The sequence below is a fragment of the Ahaetulla prasina genome, chromosome 10 (genome assembly GCF_028640845.1).
Source record: "Ahaetulla prasina isolate Xishuangbanna chromosome 10, ASM2864084v1, whole genome shotgun sequence".
Taxonomy (NCBI): Eukaryota; Metazoa; Chordata; class Lepidosauria; order Squamata; family Colubridae; genus Ahaetulla; species Ahaetulla prasina.
Window position 1 is genome coordinate 30320679 of NC_080548.1, and position 11329 is coordinate 30332007.

The window sequence follows — 11329 nt, forward strand, 5'->3', positions numbered from 1 at the left end:
TTAACTGGGTTTTATTCCTGGGTTGCTTCTGACTAACAAGTTTCTTTAGTCGGCTCCACAGATTTTCAATCGGGTGAAGGTCTGGGCTATTCCCAGGCCATTCCAGCAGTGGAATAGGATTATCTTGAAACTCCCCCCAAAAAAAGTGTTACTAGCCATTAAACCTCAAAAATACACTTTTCCCAAAAGGTTTCCACAATTTTGGCCACTACTATCCTTTGCACTGGGCTTTGAATCAGCCACATCATAAACATGTGCATTGACAATAAAGGTTTGGTTTGATTTGATTTAAACCAACACTATCCATCCTTCCTCTCCGCTTTTCCTGAGTTTGTTCAACTTTTCCCAACTGCTAGATTTAGGGAATTTTTTTGGAAGGGGTGAACATAACCTAATACTCCTTGCCTCCTATTTTCCTCATTACACCAACCCTGTGAGGTGGGTTACATTGACGAGGACCCAAGTAGTTGATTCCCTATTTTTACCCAGATTGTCAAATAGGGAAATATATATATATATACATATCAGGAAATAGTCTTCCTGTAAATGTCCTACAGCTACAGGATTGTGATTTCCCCCCCCCCTTTAAAAAATCCTGACCTTTCTTTTCTTTCTCCCACATTCTTTCTTTCTTGTCCAGTTAGAATCTCAAAGGTGCTTTTCCAAAAGGCAACTTTTGGGATTTCTGTTTTTCCTCGAAGACGTTTTGCTTCTCCTCCAAGAAGCTTCTTCAGTTCTGAGACTGAAGACACCACGACTGAAGAAGCTTCCTGGATGAGAAACGAAACGTTTTCAAAGAGGGGGGGGGGAACCCAAATAAGGAACAGTTGCTTTTTGGAAAAAGCCACTTTGGGTTCAACCATGACCTGGATGATTTAAGAATCTTCACAGACTGTAGAGATTCTCAGTCACCCAGGTCAGGGGTCTCCAACCTTGGCAACTTTAAGACTTGTGGACTTCAACTCCCAGAATTCTGGGAGTTGAAATCCACAAGTCTTAAAGTTGCCAAGGTTGGAGACCCCTGATCCAGGTCATGGTTGTGCTTTTTCAGGAGGCAACTGGACTTTCTTGGGTTTTTTTTCTTTTGAAGACATTTTCGCTTCTCATCTTTCTCTTGGATGAGAAGTGAAACGTTTTCAAAGAGAAAAACAAAAGTCCAGTTGCCTCCTGAAAGCACTTAGGTCTCACCTTGGTCCTTTAGCTAGGATTAACTCCCAGAGTCCCTCAGCCAGCAAAGCTGGCTGAGGAACTCTGGGAGTTGAAGTCCACAAGTCTTAAAGGGACCAAGGTTGGAGACTCCTGCCTTTGGGTCACCCATCATCCGGATGACTTGAAAACCTCCAGAGACTTGTCCCGTTAGAATTCTCCCGGAACCAAAGTTCCCGTAGCCATTTTTCCCGCCCGGAGCGCCATCCCAGAGGCCCCGCCCAGGAACCGGAAGTCGCTGGGGGAGAGATAGAGAGCTGGTTCGACTTGATTTACCTTCCCCCGCGAAGACGGCCGACGGTGCGACATCGAAGAAGGAAGCGGGATGAGCCGCGGGAGCCGTTTCCAACGGTGAGCGTCCGTCCTGGGCTTCCCCTGTGGAGGCGGGTGGGTGGCATGTTTGGCCCCAGCTGCTCCCTTACGCCAAGAGCGCTTGGCAGTCAGAGTAACAAGAGTTGGGGAGGGGCCTTTGAGGTCTTCTAGTCGGACCCCCTACTCAGGCGGGAGACCTTATATCGTTCCACAGACAAAAATGGCTGGTTCAATCTATTCTTAAAAAACCTCCAGAGTGGGAGCACCCGCAACTTCTGGTGGCAAGTCGTTCCGCTGGTTAATTGTCCTCACTGTCAGGAAATTTCTCCTTAGTTCTAAGTTGCTTCTCTTTCCTTGATCAGTTTCCATCCGTTGCTTCTCGTCCTTGCCTTCAGGGGCTTTTAGAGAATAGGTTGACCCCCCTCTTTTTTTTGTGGCAACCCCCTCAAATACTGGATTATTGCTATCGTATCACCTCCAGTCTTAGTTTTCATTAATCTCAGCAACCGTTCTTTATATAATAATAATAACAGAGTTGGAAGGGACCTTGGAGGTCATCTAGTCCAACCCCCTGCCCAGGCAGGAAACCCTACACCACTTCAGACAAATGATTATCCAACCTCTTCTTAAAAACTTCCAGTGTTGGAGCATTCACAACTTCTGGAGGCAAGTTGTCCCACTGAATAATTGTTCTCACTGTCAGGAAATTCCTCCTTAGTTCTAAGTTGCTTCTTTCCTTGATTAGTTTCCATCCGTTGCTGCTTGTCCTGCCCTCAGGTGCTTTGGAGAACAGCCCGACTCCCTCTTCTTTGTGGCAGCCCCTGAGATACTGGAAGACTGCTATCATGTCTCCCCTAGTCCTTCTTTTCATTAAACTAGACATACCCAGTTCCTGCAACCGTTCTTCATATGTTTTAGTCTCCAATCCCCTAATCCTCTTTGTTGCTCTTCTCTGCACTCTTTCTAGAGTCTCAACATCTTTTTTACATCGTGGTGACCAAAACTGGATGCAATATTCCAAGTGTGGCCTTATCAAGGCATATGTTTTAGTTTCCAGTCCCCTGCAGTCCATCAGGTCGATGTAGAGCCGCATTAGAGGTTTTGTCCAGCTGGGGCCCTTAAATCTGAATATTTGGAAATGCTGCTTGGATGGGATCCAGAGCTTCTTAATAGAATAGAATAGAATTTTTTATTGGCCAAGTGTGATTGGACACACAAGGAATTTGTCTTGGTGCATAGGCTCTCAGTGTACATAAAAAGACAAGATACATTCCTCAAGAATCATAAGGTACAACACTTAATGATAGTCATAGGGTACAAATAAGCAATCAGGAAACAATCAATATCAATATCAATCGTAAGGATACAAGCAACAAAGTTGCAGTCATACAGTCATAAGTAAGAGGAGATGGGTGATGGGAACGATGAGAAAATTAATAGTAGTGCAGATTTAGTAAATGGTTTGACAGTGTTGAGGGAATTATTTGTTTAGCAGAGTGATGGCATTCAGGAAGAAACTGTTCTTGTGTCTAGTTGTTCTGGTGTGCAGTGCTCTGTAGCTGAGGGTAGGAGTTGAAACAGTTATGTCCAGGATGTGAGGGGTCTGTAGATATTTTCCCCGCCCTCTTTTTGACTCGTGCAGTATACAGATTCTCAATGAAAGGCAGGATGGTAGTAATTGGTTTTTCTGCAGTTTTTTCTCTGCTGGGACACCCCACCATCAGTATCCCTGGGGAAGGATGAGCCAGGCTCTTCCTCCCTCTGCTTCCCTTCAACTCCATCGGATAGTCATTCAGTCTTTTTCATGCCATTAAAGTCTCCATTTTAAGATGATACTATCAACATCATCTTGGGTCTTCCTTCCAAAATGAAATAATTCATTGAAATAATTTTGAATTTGTCTTCTCTATAATTTAACTTTGCTTCACAGAACACTTCTTGGTAGGGTGTCCGAACCAGCTTATTTGTATTCATTTCTGAGCCACAGGCTTGTGGTTGTCCCAGTACAGTTAGATATTATTCCTTCTCTTGGGGGCATTTGATATCTGTTTGATTCAATGTTATAAAAATTGTTTTCTCTTTCTAGGTGTTGATTCCCTAAGAAGAAGAAAAAGGAGAGGGAGAAAGCAAGTAATTTGCCACAGAGGGCAGAAAGCAATTTTCCAGACAATATCAAGGCAAGAAATCACAGTATGGAAATTCCAGCAAGCAAAGGTTGCCCTTCTCAGAGCAACAGAGATTCTGATAGATCTTTCCGAACATCTCCTGGTGATGACCTGAAGTTTGCAGCCTCAGATATGTGCAACTTTGGGACAGTTGGCAGTTCCCCTAGAGGTCACACGTATTGGGGAGAACAAATGTCAGGAGTCCCAAATTCACACAACTATTCCCTGAGCAGGAAAGGAACATTTCAATCGCCTTCTCATAGGGAGGAGGAAACTGGGCGTCCAGGCCAAAATTCTTCTGTGGGCAAACACAGGTCCAAAGTGGGGCCCCCCGTCTCCTGCTGCTGGGGTGAATTAAAGATGGAAAACCCAGCCACAAATAATGGGAGCAAGGCTACCCAAGATTTGAACCAAGGCGCTGAAAAACTGGGGGACCTGGATGCTGAAAATGACACCCCCGACAGGGAGGAGACCTCCAATGACAGACAGTCACATTACAATAATGGAAATTTTAAGTCCTCTGGTTCAAACGTGGTCATTGATGGTCCCATGGAAGAGGAGGACTCCGATGTGCTTGCCATGTTCCACGCTGTGGCCAACAGCCGCTTGGCAGTCCAGAGCCAACAGAAGGATGAGCCAGATTTTACACCAGCTCAGAAATTGGAGATTTTACGGAATTTATACCACACCAAGCCTCTGATCTTCCTGGAGCGCTTCCGAACAGTCCTGCGGGAAGAACACTTGCCCTGTTTCCGCCATCTCTCTGGCAATTATGAGGCAGATTTTTACTGCGCTGAAGTCCGCAAAGCAAACCTGGGCAAAACCCTGCATACTAGGGTGAGGAACAAACGCTATGCAGCTCTGCAACAACTCATCAGAGGTACCGGGGCCCAGAGTTTTGTGGGAGGGGTGGGGAGTGTTACAGTTCGTTTAAAAGTAAACCTGTGGATTGCCGGATTTATGGAGTATGGGGTAGGAACAAGCGCCATTTTAGCAGCATAACTTCCAGGTGTTAATATGCAGAAATTGCTGATATATCTTAGTGGCTGCACTGCAGTGATAGGATGGAGTTCATTCAGCGTAGTTCTCCAGCTTAGACAGAGACCAAATGCCCACAATATGCTACAGTAGCTACTTGTTTAGCTTGTTTGTGGTTCATCTTATTTTGCTAGTTAATAGTTCCGTTGCGCAAAGACAGAAATTTGAGTTTGCTCTGTAACTAAACCAGATGGAGGGAGAGGGAAAGGGAGAGAGAGACAGTCAGACAGACAGACAGAGGAATGCATGAATGTTGGATGCGTACAGTGATAAGTAGGTGAGTGGATGGGTGGATGGATAGATAGATATGGATGGATGGATGGATGGATATAGATGATAGATAGAGACAAACAAGAGGGAGAGAGAAGAGAGAGAGAAAAAGAGAGAGAAGCAATTGCCATTTGTCTAGTCCAGTGGTAGTCAACCTGGTCCCTACTAGCGGGCGTTCCAGCTTTAATGGTGGGCGGTAGGGGTTTTGTCCGATACTGAAGCACTTTCCTTTTTTTAAATTTAATTGACTTTTTAAAAAATTTTCATAGCATTATTTAGAAACATTTTCATTAGGTTTTCATAAAATTCCCCGTGACAATTTAAATTTCTGAAAATATACTATTTGTATCGCCCGCGCGTAAGTTTAGTTCACGTTACGTAAGTGAAACTAAATGGCGCTATAGTGCGACCGCAAACAAAAGAGTCTCGTCCCAGAATAGCTCACGGATCCACACCACCCAGTTGTAACAGACAAGCAGAATTGGTAGCCGGCGCCCTCCCCAACCCCAATCCACGATGCGCGAGATGACTATACACGGCGCATTACAGTGGAACCCGTGGGTGGTTAGAAAATGTTACTACTAACAGAGATACAAAAGTGGGCGGTAGGTATAAAAAGGTTTACTACCCCTGGTCTAGTCCAATTTGTCTGTTGCACCGACCGATGTGTCAGGCTCTCAGACACCCCTCTCCCCGTTCCTTGCAGGTGGGGAATATTTCAGCGATGAGCAAATGAGGGGCCGGGACCCCCTCCTGTATGAGCAGTACATCGGACAGTATCTGAGCGACGAGGAGCTGCAGGAGCTGGGCCACTGTAACCTGGAAGCTTCCTGCTCCCTCTCGGGCATCCTCCTAGATTCCTACCAGGAGAAGGTCATCCAGCAGCGGCTTCTGATCCAGCAGGAGCAGGAAGAGGCCTGCCAAGAGGAGGAAGAGGAAGACAGTGACCAGGAGAGCAAAGGTGGGTGGAACAAGGAAGTGGGACCTCGTGGTTGGATCTCAAGAGGTCCAGGCCCTGAGAGCAGCCGACTTGCTTTGAAGGGAATAGCGGAGAACCTGTGGCTTTGCGGGGAAATGGGGAATAAGAGATAGGATTTAATTTACAATTACATTAAATTCTAAATTAAATGCAATTTAATCAATTTCTTATTGTCTCCTAAACTGCCAGGGAGGATCTCTGTCTCCCTAAAGATTAGGGGAAGCTGCCTGTACTATCGTGAGTAGTAGGAGAGCCAATTTGGTCTAGTGGTTAAGACACCAGGCTAAAAATCAGGGGACAGTGAGTTCTAATCCTGCCTTCCTTAAGGATGAAAGGCAGCCGGGTGACTTTAGGCCAATCACCAGGAGATGGTTGAGTTTCTAGTCCCACCGTAACCATGAAAGCTGGTTGGGTGACTTTGAGCCAGTCGCCAGGAGACAGTGAATTCTAGTCCCGCCTTAAGCATGGAAGCCAGCTGGGTGACTTTTGTCAGTCAGTCTCTCAGCCCAACCCACTTTGCAGGATCGTTGTGGGGGAAATAGGAGGAGGAAGTTGTGTTGCGGTGGCCTAGAGGTGGAGCTCTCGCCTCACAATCAGAAGGCTGTGAGTTCGACCCTAGGTAGAGGCAGATATTTCTCTCTCTGGGCACAATGAAAATACATCTGCTGAACAAAACTCCGCACTGGCGACAGGAAGGGCATCTGGCCATTAAAACACACTGCTAGCTCCAATCAGTTGCCCAGACTCCAGCCCGCGAGGGATTACAGGGTCTTTAAAAGACGATGAAGTTGTGTTAGATATATTCATCGCCTAATTTATTTGTATTTGGAATACAAATAAAATTTAAGGGAGCCATATAAAAACAAGAGAAGGGCAGCTTGTCCCCAGCCCTGGAAGAGACGCTGAGCATCCCTTCTCCTGCTCTTCCCTCTTTAGACCAGGATATTGACCCTGATGCAGACGAATGGGTCCCTGATGTGGAAGAGAAAGCTTTTCTGCGGGAAGAGTTCACGAGCCGTATGTACCAGCGCTTCCTGGAGGGCAAGGATCTGGATTTTGACTACAGGTAAGGACAGGACTCGGGGCAGGACAGTCAAGGGGATTCACTTAACAACCAGGTTGTGTCGTGTCCCCCTCACCCTCCGACGACCGGGTCTAGGAAATCCGTATCAAGCGTGGCCACGAAGCCTCTGCAGCTTTACCAAATTCCTTTCAGATTTCTCAGGGCAGGCAGGAATCCAAGTTGTGACTTCAGCAAACTAAATGAGACTTTGCTTGACTCAAAGTTGCTTGACTCAAGCTGGTCCTTTATATAGGCTGTGGGGTGTGGCTCCATGACTCAGCACTTATCCAGGCCTGCCCCTCCCTCCCTTCTGCTGACGTCGCCTCTCAGATCTCCGGAAGCGGGGATCCTCCCACTGTGAATTCTCTTCAGCTGGATCTGCTGTTGGTAATTCCTGGCTGGCTTCCTGTTCACACGCTGTAGGAGTGAGGTTTGTTTGTTCATTCCTGACATCCTGTCCAGGCATGGGGCCAGGGCTGGAGGCTGGAGGCATGACAGGCCATTCATCTTCATTATCAGACTCCGAATCTGATAGCAGGCCCGGGAGGAGACAGGAGGGGCCCGGCTGTGGAGAGGATGGAGGACGAGGCACAACAGGTTGCTCACTTATTAAGTGCTGCGATTCACTTAACAACAGCAGCAAAAAATGTCTTACAATGGGACGAAACCCGCTTAACAAATTCTCATTTAACAAACATAAAATTTGGGGCTCAGTCAAGAACTACCTGTATGTGACTGTTACACTGTCCCGGGGTCATGTGATCGGCAATTGTGACTTGTCCCAGCTGGCTTCTGACAAGCAAAGTTGATGGAAAATGATCAATGATCAATTTGCTTCACGACCACATGATTCACTTAAGTAGTGACGTCAGGGTTCCAAGTAACACCCCCAACGAAAGAAGACTCCGAGGCTTGAAGTTCCTCAAAGTTCCATTTTATTAGAGATGCCATATTGGCACATCTGGGAAAACCCGAATCTGAAAGCTTCCAGGTTTTCCCCACCCGAAAGAAAGTCCCAAGTCCCTTCCCCCTGCACCCACACATCCATCACATGGCCCAATCAATGCACCGTCCCAACGGGAGATGCCTCCCAGTTCCAGCCCTCCAGGTGCAGGGCAAGATGTCCTTGACTCTCTGAGAAAGGAATGTTTTTATGACTACCTATCAGCCCTGCTCCATGCAATCCCCCCTCCCAGTTTCCCAAGGTAGTAAATGTGGCAGGCCTGAAGGCCCAATGCGAAAGAATGGCTTCCAGGCCTGATAAGTGATTCGCTTAGCAATTGTGTCAAGAAAGGTCACAAAATGGGGGCGGAGGGGGGCGGAATTCACTTAACCGCCTCGCTCAGCAACGATGCTTTTGGGCCGAATTGTCGTAAGTTGAGGGAGGACGCCCCACGGTGAAACGCTGACCTCCTTTTTCGCTCTCTTCTTTATTCCCCTGACTTCCCACTCCTCCCTCAGCGAAGTCGACGAGAACCCAGAGTTCGATAACCTCGACATTGTCTCGAGAGACGAGGAAGAGCGTTATTTCGACGGGGAGGAGCCCGAAGCCGCCGACGGTATGGAAACGGAGGAGACGGGAACGAAGACCTTAGCTCCCGGGATGTAGGGGAAGGCCCCAGGCCACCCCCCACTGTTGATGACAGAGCAGGGAAGCGTGCATTGGTACATATGGTACGTTGGTACACGATTCACCTTCCTTGAATCGGGTGTGGGGGGGGGAAATCCGCTTTTCACCTTCCCAGCGACGGAGCGTTGAAATCGGAACCGGTTGCCAGAGGGAACGTTGGAAGACCCCCCCACACGCAGGTTTCGTAGCCGGTGTGGGCATTACCACCTTGCTTCCTGAATTCTTCTGAGTCCCCAGTAGGAAAAAGATGGCGGAGAACGGGGAGATCAGAGAATGCCGTTGTGTGTTTGACGTGCCCCAGTAAAATCTCATCCTTTGATTTGGGCGCATTCGTTGTGAAGACACCAGCATGTTCCTTTCTTGTGTCTGGCTTTTCCCTCTTGATTCGTAAATCGGTATTTCTCAACCTTGGCCGCTTTAAGAGGGGGTGGGCTTCCAACTCCCAGAATTCCCCCAGCCAGCCATGCTGGCTGAAGAATTCTGGCGGTTGAAGTCCACCGCCTCTTAAAGCGGCCAAGGTTGACCAACACTATTTTAACTAATCAGTCTCCATTGGAGACAGAGCTGTGGCTCTCGCCCCAAATCAAACATCCCGCCGTCCCCCCCCCCTCCTGCCAGTGTTCTGCTGTTCAATGGCAAATTGGGTGCAATTTCCCAGCATTCGGAGGTAAACAATAAAACCGTTAAATAAGGGTTGGCGTCATTTAGTCGTGTTTTTTTTCCCCCAGAATACACAGGGAAGTTCGCCACTTCCCGTTGCTCCCAAGGATTGAAGTCAAAAATGTTGTACACCACGCAGTCTCTAAAGGGTCACAGTTGAGAAAACAGAAGGGGGACACCAAAATGGAAGTCACTTTTAGAATTTGCACTAAGTAACTCTGCAGTTAGAAGAGTCGGTTTCGCTAAGGCCCCAGTCTAGAAACAGGGAGACAGTGGCAAAAACCGGCTGGGTGATTTTGGAACGACCACCAGGTGATGGTGAGTTCTAGTTCTGCCTTAGCCATGAAAGCTGGCTGGGTGACTTTGGGCCAATCACCAGGTGATGGTGAGTTCTAGCCTCAGTTTAGGCCTGAAAGTTGGCTGGATGTCTTTGGACCAGTCCCTCTCTCACAGCTCAACCCACCTCACAAGGTTGTTGTGGGGAAAACCAAAAGGAGGAAGCTGCGTTGGATATGTTTGCCGCCCTGAGTTAACTTAAAGAGAAATAAAAAGAAGGGATAAAAGTTTAATTAATAAACTGAGGGGAGCCAATGTCCTTCTAAGGGAGCAAGGAACTTGCTTTTACAGCTGAAAAGACGTGACCAGGATACAAACTGAACCATGTCCCTTTTCTGATGAACTAAAGTGGCTTGTAAGAACAGCTCTTCGGTTTTAATCCGGTTTGGAAACGTACATACATAAGTGAGCAGGCTGCTGCCTAGCTGGTTATCCGCTTATGACAACCCACACTTTGGAGTCTGCCAAAGAGGACTGGTAAAATCCCAGTCCACCCATTTCCTATCAGCTGAGAACGCAGCCCTAAATCTAAGCTAGTCTATCCTGGTTTCTTAAATCCCATCATTGTCAGCTGCTTTGGATGGTTACAGCCAGGAGGGGGCAGCAAATCTCCAATAAACATTCTGGACATTCTGAAAAATGCAGGGCGGGGGGGGGGGAAACAACTTCAAATTTTGCACGAGCAGTCAGATGGTCCCCGGGATGCTAGGCTGACCACAAGGCGTCTCTCTTCCCTTCCATTTTCTCCGTCGTTTGATTGCTGTTAACCCGTTTCTCTGCTGACCACTAACTGATTCCGGAGTTCCTTAGGTGACGATCTTATGATCCATTCCCAAATGTATTCCTAACCCAACTAACCAAGGAGAGAGAAGCAACCTAGAACTAAGGAGAAATTCCCGGACAGTGACAACAATTAATCAGTGGAACAACTTGCCTCCAGAAGTTGTGGGCGCTCCAGAAGTTGTGGAGGTTTTAAAGAAGAGACTGGACAGCCACTTGTCGGGAATGATCTAGGTCAGGGGTCTCCAACCTTGGCAACTTTAAGACTTGTGGACTTCAACTCCCAGAGTTCCTCAGCCAGCTGGCTGAGGAACTCTGGGAGTTGAAGTCCACAAATCTTAAAGTTGCCAAGGTTGGAGACCCCTGATCTAGGCCAGGGATCAGCAACCCGCAGCTCTGCAGCCGCATGTGGCTCTTTCATCCCTCTGCTGCGGCTCCTCGTCGCCGGTCGGCTCCACAATTGATCGGGCTTTCGGTTAGGACAGGTAGAGGAAAAGACGCCATGCTAGGAGGAGACTCTATGGTGGGGGAACCGGACTTCCAGTCGGCGGAGGAAGAAGGACGCCACGCTAGGAGGAGACTCTATGGTGGGGGAACCAGACTTCTGGTTGGCTCCAGAATTGAACGGGGGGACTTCCAGTTAGGACCTTTGTGGCTCTTTGGGTGTTTAAGATTGCCGACCCCTGATCTAGGCCTCTAGGGCAGTCTTGGCGAAGATGATCTTCCAATTTCTTGCGCGCACATGCGCATTGGCCAGCTGGTGTTCGCCTGGGCATGCGTGCCAGAAACCGGAACACCAGGTGGTTAGGTCATCTTCCCAGCACGGGCATGCGCACCAGGCGGCTGCTCTTCCAGTCTCCTGTGCTCCCGCGCACGTGAAAGACCACCTG

General features: G+C 47.9%; 1 protein-coding gene across 1 annotated transcript; it reads left to right on the forward strand.

The window, feature by feature from the left end:
- The first annotated feature begins 1417 nt into the window (after nucleotides 1–1417).
- CCDC97 (coiled-coil domain containing 97) lies at nucleotides 1418–9355 on the forward strand. Its single transcript, XM_058196244.1, has 5 exons — nucleotides 1418–1557; nucleotides 3605–4563; nucleotides 5698–5952; nucleotides 6907–7036; nucleotides 8495–9355. The coding sequence occupies exons 2-5, from the start codon at nucleotides 3711–3713 to the stop codon at nucleotides 8640–8642; spliced, it is 1386 nt and encodes a 461-aa protein (XP_058052227.1). The 5' UTR covers nucleotides 1418–1557; nucleotides 3605–3710; the 3' UTR covers nucleotides 8643–9355.
- Nucleotides 9356–11329: the final 1974 nt, after the last annotated feature.